This window comes from Equus caballus, chromosome 4 (assembly GCF_041296265.1).
Source record: "Equus caballus isolate H_3958 breed thoroughbred chromosome 4, TB-T2T, whole genome shotgun sequence".
NCBI lineage: Eukaryota > Metazoa > Chordata > Mammalia > Perissodactyla > Equidae > Equus > Equus caballus.
In genome coordinates, this window is record NC_091687.1 from 45787070 (window position 1) to 45794166 (window position 7097).

The window sequence follows — 7097 nt, forward strand, 5'->3', positions numbered from 1 at the left end:
GCTTTGTAGATAGTATCTGGGCTGGGGCACTAGTAAGAAGGCCCGTTTGTATCTGAGGGGGCCATGGGTCGTCAGTCTGAGTAAGAGTAGGGTTTAGGATTCATTTTAAATGGAGGTATTTCTCAAGTAAAGTAAATAGTTGCATTCTAATCTGGGAATATTAATGTATTCCACATTTCTCAATCATTTTGATATAATAATGCCACATTTACCATTACTAAACTTCAAAGTCCATAAGGTCTAAATGACTTAAATATATATGTATTTTTAGACCGGCAAAGAAAACTCATCCAGTGTGACTGTAGCAGGCCCCGAGATGGAAAATAAGGCAGGCCAGACTCTGGAAAACAACTCATTAATGGCTGAGCTTCTGAGCGACGTACCCTTCACCTTGGCCCCGCACGTGCTGGCCGTGCAGGGCACCATCAGTGACCTTCCAGACCACTTACTCTCCTATGATGTCAGCGAAAACTTATCACGGTTTTGGTATGATTTCACTCTTGAAAATTCAGTGCTCTGTGATTCCTAATTGTAAGTCTGTTTGCACCTTAACAGCTTTAAAACAAATGTTTGCCTGTTTAACTTGTTTGATGTTCCTTGCCATTTCGCTGTTTAAAAACCCTCAGAAAAGCAAGGATCATAAAGCAAAGAAAATAATATTATGTTCATTGCTCTATTTTTTAGAATAAAGTGTATTTGTATAAAAACTGAACTTAAGTTCTACTTCCTTTCCTCCAAATAATAAATATAAAAGTTAGGCTATCAAGGTTTTATGAAAGGAGTTGATTCCGTCAACCGATCTCTCAAAATATAACACCTCAGAGGTATCTTAGAAGAACTGTGAAAAAGAACTGTGGCATTTTTCTTAGTTACCACAACTCTGAAGTCTACGCTCAGAGGGAGTGTGAATTCTCTTCTCTAGTTTGGAGGAAGCTCGAATTAATGTTATTCCTTTTCTTCTTCCACAGTGTTTATGAATGAATTCAGAAAAAAATTTGCCTGTTAGCTTAACTTCTCCTGTCTTGATTGAGAGATTGATGTGGACATTTTAAATTTTTCCTAAAAAGCAGTGGTAGTTTGCTGATACAAGAATGCCATCACTGCTCTGGACGCTGTTTCTTTTGAGTGATAAATTTCGGTTTCTGTAAACCCGTGTAGTCCTTTCCACCTTCAGCGAGTCCTGTGTTCTGCCTTTGTTTTCTGCCTCGTTGCTGCTTCAGAGTGCGCTCTCTCACCAGCTTTCCGAAGAACTTTCCCTGCTTCTGCCTCACTTGGCATTTGCTATGTTCCCCATTTATGAAGAGATCGGCATTTCCTTTCAACCTCTCTGCCTCCTAAAAACAATCACCCAATGATAAATATTATTGCTGATAAGACCCTTATTTAAAAAGTTGTTGGCCACAATGCAGATGGAAATGTTTTACTTCTAGAAAAACTGAAATCAACTCATTTCCAATTAAAGTGTGGGCAGAACAACTAGATAGAGCCTTTAGTTCTTGAATAGCCATTATTTATTTCAACTAAAAGAGAAAAGAACTGCCACTGGTCAATAAACTGTAAAGGGAAGGTAAATTGTGATACAGTACTGACTATGCCATGGAAAATTTAAATCACACTTGTTTTGATTAGGAGCAATACAATTTATTAATTCTGTGCCAAATTTTAAGTATATTTTTCAAAGATAGAGTACCATAGCAAAACTAAATACTGTGCATAAAGATACCTGAACTATTCAAGTTTTAATGTTATGCATGTTGTATTAATAAATGTAGCGTGGTCTTGATAAAAATGATATACTACTTAAAAGTTAAATGAACATTTCTATTGACAAAAATATGTTTCACTTACAAACAATGTCACCATATGAGGTGAATGAGTCAATTAGATCTTTACATAGTTTTCACAGAACATCAGTCTAGGAAATGTGACTTATTACTAATGCAAATGTGAACGTTTTATAGCAGTTTTTGTAAAAGCACATCCTTTTCAATATCCGTGTTAATGTACCTTAAAGCTAAATGTAAACATTTCATCAATTTGTCTGTGTGTTAAATTTTTCTAAAATACTCATACATTTCATTTATATTTATGTCTAACAAACATGTTATAAATATGCATATGTGTTTTAATTTGTCAACAAAAAATTATTATATTTAAATAAATGTGAATTAAAATAAACTGATATTTTGATTATTTTTAGATCCAGAAAAATGGTTTTCTTTTCATTATTCATACCTGCATGCAAACAGTTTGTGTAGTGCAGAGAAAAGTATGAAATTTCCTCTTATAGGTAAGTTTTGAGGAATAAAATTGAAAAATGGTAAGATCACTAATCCTGGCTTAATAGGACTGGAGAGATTTGGGGGTATCACATGAACATCTCTGGATAGATCCCTATCATCACAAAATTTAGTAAGGGCCAGTGTTAATGACCTATTTTTAACAAAAATATTATGAAAATGGCTGTTTTAATTTTCTTATCCTGTATAAAAATCAATGTTGCTATTTTAAAACCGGAAGTAACATTAGAAATCAACCAGCCAACTCCATTTTACCCAAGAGAAACGTGAAGCATAGAAAGGTTAAATGCTTTAAGTCACCTAGTAAGTAATAAATAAGCATTTACTTTAACAGTGTTAATAATTATACTATAAATTATAACAAAGCTGTATGCTCTGCTGGGAAAGTGTACAGTCATTAAGGCAGCCCGAAAGAGTTCGTAATGGCTTCCTCACTTACAAACTGAGACTTTGAGTCAGTCCCCTAACTTCTGGTGTCCTTAGTTCCCTGGCTTGTCAAATAGTAATTGTATGTGACCTGTAGGGCTGTGTTGGGTTTTAGATGGTATATGTCAAATGCCTGGCAGCATAAAGCTTGACACACCATAGGTGTTCTGGGAAAGGGAGCTCTTATAATTCTCATTACTAACCACACAAACACACACACAATAGTCTAATGAAATACAAAATGTGTATTAACTGAACTTTGTAAAGAGTAATGTAAAACACAGCTACCTGTACTTATTGTAGATCCCTCCCACCCATTTTTTTCCATATTAAATACCTCATTATGAAAAATATTCCTAAAATATGTTGGTTAACTCTTCTGCAATTCCTTAGTTAAGAATTCCATAAGAAACACCTTTTTTCTCTATCAAGCATCATAATCCCTTTCCTTAACCTAAGTTATCATTGCGAGGTACTGTAGGTACAGGATGTCTAAGTGATTTCACTGAATCTTAACCCTAAAATATATTCAGGAAGTTGCATGTATTCTTTTTCAGCTTTCTTTTTGTGTGTGTGAAGAAGATTGGCAACAGATGTTAGCTCAGGGCTGATCTTCTTCTTTTTGCTTGAGGAAGATTGTCCCTGAGCTAACATCTGTGCCAATCTTCCTCTATTTTTTTGTATGTGGGATGCCACCACAGCGTGGCTTGATGAATGGTGCATAGGTCTGCAACCAGGATCTGAACCTGCCAACCCCAGGCCGCTGAAGCAGAGTGTGCCAACTTAACCACTATGCCACCAGGCTGGCTCCTTCTCAGTTTTCTTTAATGGCATTTGTATCCTTTCCTAAAAACAGAATTAGAGAGGCAATTCTGACCAATTTATTATTATGGTTAATTTTATTTTGATTAACTGAACTTTTAAAATTATACCATTAAATGTTAACAAAAGCACATTTCTTGTTAACAATTCTAGAAACCCACAAGTTTTTTTTTAAGAGAACATTCATTGACACCGCTTTTTTCCCCTTTCTCAAAGTAAAATGATAAATTGAAAACATTATGAAAGAAATCTCTTCTAAAATTCCCAGAGACCTTTTTTCTGTTATTCTAAGGGACAGATATGGAGTAGCAAAGAATAACCTCATCCATGTTCTAAAACAGGGGTACATCAGACCTTACCTTACTCCTCATGATAACAATTGATCAATAAGTGAACCTGCCCTCAGTAATCTAGCAAAGAATATGTTACTTTCAGAGATTAATACATTGTCTTATTAATCATGTCATTTATAACATTCACATGAAATATATGTGTGTTGGATAGTTGGTTGAAGGATGTTACATCTTTTAAAGCTGTTGAGAAATATGGGTTGTGGACATTATCTTTTGAGCATTTGTGTCATATTACTAAGGGCATGACCTAAATATTATTGGAAAATCTAAAACTCTCAGAATATGTCTGACTCCATTCATACTGCATTGCCTGAAAGATAAAGTGTGTGAAAGAGTATGTGTGAGGAAAATGACTCTTCATGCCCTCTGGTTTGTTGGATAGGTATAGGTGGAAAAGAGAAAGAAAGAGACGTATTGATTGATGCATAGCAACTCTGTTACAGTCAGTATAGCCATATGTTAATCATCTTTTTAAAAATTTAAATAAATTTTTTATTTTAGAAGTTTTAGATTTATAGAAAAGTTATGAAAAGAGTGCAGAGTTCTTAGATACCTCTCACCCAGTTTCCCCTATTCTTAACATCTTACATTACTATACTACACTTGGTACAATTAAGGAGCCAACATTGTTACATTACTATTTACTAAAGTCTCCCTCTATTCAGATTTCACAGTTTTCCCCTAATGTCCTTTTTCTCTTCCAGCATCCCAGCCAGTAGAACACATTACATTCGGTCACCATTGTCTCCTTAGGTCCCTTTTGGCTGTGACAGTTTCTCAGACTTTTCTTGTTTTTGATGACATAACAGTTTTGTGGAGTACTGGTCAGATATTTTGTAGAGTGTCCCTCAGTTGGAGTTCATCTAATGTTTTCACATAGTTTGACTAGCGTTATGGGTTTTTGGAAGATTGCAAAGGTGAAGTGCCCTTCGATGAGATCATTTCATATCAAGGGTACATGCTATCAAGATGACATTACTGCTGGTGCTAACCTTTATCACCTGGCCAAGGTAGTGTTCTCTAGGTTCATCCGCTCTAAGTAACTCTTCTCCAACCCCTTTTTTTTTTTTTTTTTTTTTTTAAGATTTTTTTTTACTTTTTCATTTTTCTCCCCAACGCCCCCCGGTACATAGTTGTGTATTCTTCGTTGTGGGTTCTTCTAGTTGTGGCATGTGGGACGCTGCCTCAGCGTGGTCTGATGAGCAGTGCCATGTCCGCGCCCAGGATTCGAACCAACGAAACACTGGGCCGCCTGCAGCGGAGCGCGCAAACTTAACCACTCGGCCACGGGGCCAGCCCTCTCCGACCCCTTTTTTATACTCTACTCTTTGGAATTAAATCATGAAGCATAGCCCACACTCAAGGGGTAGGGAATTAAGCTCCACTTCCTTGAGGGATGAGTAGCCACATAAATTATTTGAAATTTTTGCATATGACAGATATGTCTCTCTTAATTTACTTACTTAGTATTTACTTATTTATACTGAGACTCATGAATATTCAATCTTTTCTTTCCCAAATCTAAATGAGTGGTGGCCAAGAGACATATTTACATTTTTATAAAAGTTAGTAAAGGAAATTTGGAACATCCCACATGGTGCAGATGAATACCATTTGATGTTGGATATGATAATATATTCTATAATTTCCTTAGAATTCATCTTGCTATAAATATCAGATGTATTTCTCCTTAATTTGCGGGGACTACACATGCAGTTTGTACAGCATACCTTCCCTGTAGGGCATGAGTGTTGCATTGTACATGGAGCCCTCTTAGATACCTGGCCTTTTCCTCCCTTATTCCCATAACGGTTGCACTTAACACATGGTGTCATTCTTCCGCAAGTCGTATAGAGGCCACGTTATAGTGTAATCATTTTCCTCTTTAAAAAACCAAGATAACTCATGATACAAAGTGCTCATCTCTACAATAGATGAGACTTTTTTAGTAATAGCAAAAACAAAGTTGTAGCACCGTAAGTTTCTAAAGAAAGAAATGTTACATTTTCAACCTTGAAGAAGTAGTTTTAAGAAGCAGTATGAGGAAACTCAGTCTTCTTTTGGAGGGGGGAGGTGCCCAAGAAACCTTATTTTTACTTCTGATTAACCAAAACTCACTGTGTGCTAAAACATAAAGTTGATCTCATCCAGTTTCAGTTGGGAATAAAAAATCAATCAAAGCAAAAAGCATCTTTTGTCCTTGGAAGAAACCTGAATATAGTTCTTTGTCAAGAATTTGCCCAGTCCCAATTTTCACCCCTACAAAGGAAATAAATTCCTTACAATCAAAGGTAAGGCAAAGGATAATTGCATCCAGAACAACGCATCAGAAGGCTAACTCTGAACCAGCCCCACAGACAGCTTGTTAGTTGCTAGCCAGGCCAGAGAGGGAGGTCAGACAATAGACCATTTCAGAGGTCAGTTAAGGAGACAGCCTCCCACTTAGGACTGCTGCCAGGGATGTACAATCCAGTGTCTGACATCTGGGTTCTGCAGCTGCCAAGTCTGCCCCTCGTGTGGCCACAGGTGTTGGCTATAACTCTGAGACACATGGAAGAAGGAACAGGGTAATGTCAGTTTCATTGTGTGAATGTGTTTATGTGTATGGTTTTTCTTTTTTTTTTTCAAGAGGTACATAATTTATTTTGTTTCAAAATTAATGTATTTCTGCATAATGGCAAGGAACATTTGGGAGGCTAACAAAGAAGCAGCTTTTGTTCAAGAACAAGGGCAAAACAAAGCCGAGTTCTTACACCTACAGGGTACGCTGGATACTCACATGCTGTGTGTGGCATTGTTAGCTTAGTTGTTTAAATAGGCCTTCTCAGGACCAAAAAGAACTAGATGCTGACAAGCAGACAGACAGTTGGTCTAAGATGAAGCCTAATACTCATTCTCTCCCCGTAGACTCCCTACTCATCCTTGTTTTGGATCTTCACAGGAATTTGCGTTTATCAATATGTATTTTTGAGCCTGGAACAGACTGTATTTAGTTTTCTATCTCACACTATAGCAGCTGTAACCATCAGTTAACCCAGCTTACACAATAACATGAAGCTCTCCTCTTCCCCTTGCAGGGTCTAGCTCCTGTTTATGAGGCAAATCTAGAAGTTTCTACCTCAGGTAGATATTTGAGGTTCCTAACCATAAAGATATGGGCATCAGTAGAAATGAAGATTCCACTGCTGCTAAGAAC

At 36.8% G+C, this 7097-nt stretch overlaps 1 protein-coding gene across 4 annotated transcripts in view; it reads left to right on the forward strand.

Annotated features, from left to right (window-relative positions):
• Positions 1-2178, forward strand: part of UMAD1 (UBAP1-MVB12-associated (UMA) domain containing 1) — a 218042-nt gene extending 215864 nt beyond the window's left edge. For all 4 annotated transcript variants that reach the window (XM_014739042.3, XM_014739041.3, XM_070264521.1 and 1 more), the window contains one exon: positions 272-2178. In XM_014739042.3, the coding sequence (XP_014594528.1) occupies positions 272-529 (258 nt within the window). In that variant the 3' untranslated portion in view covers positions 530-2178. The remainder of the gene's footprint in view (positions 1-271) is intronic.
• The last annotated feature ends 4919 nt before the right edge of the window (positions 2179-7097 follow it).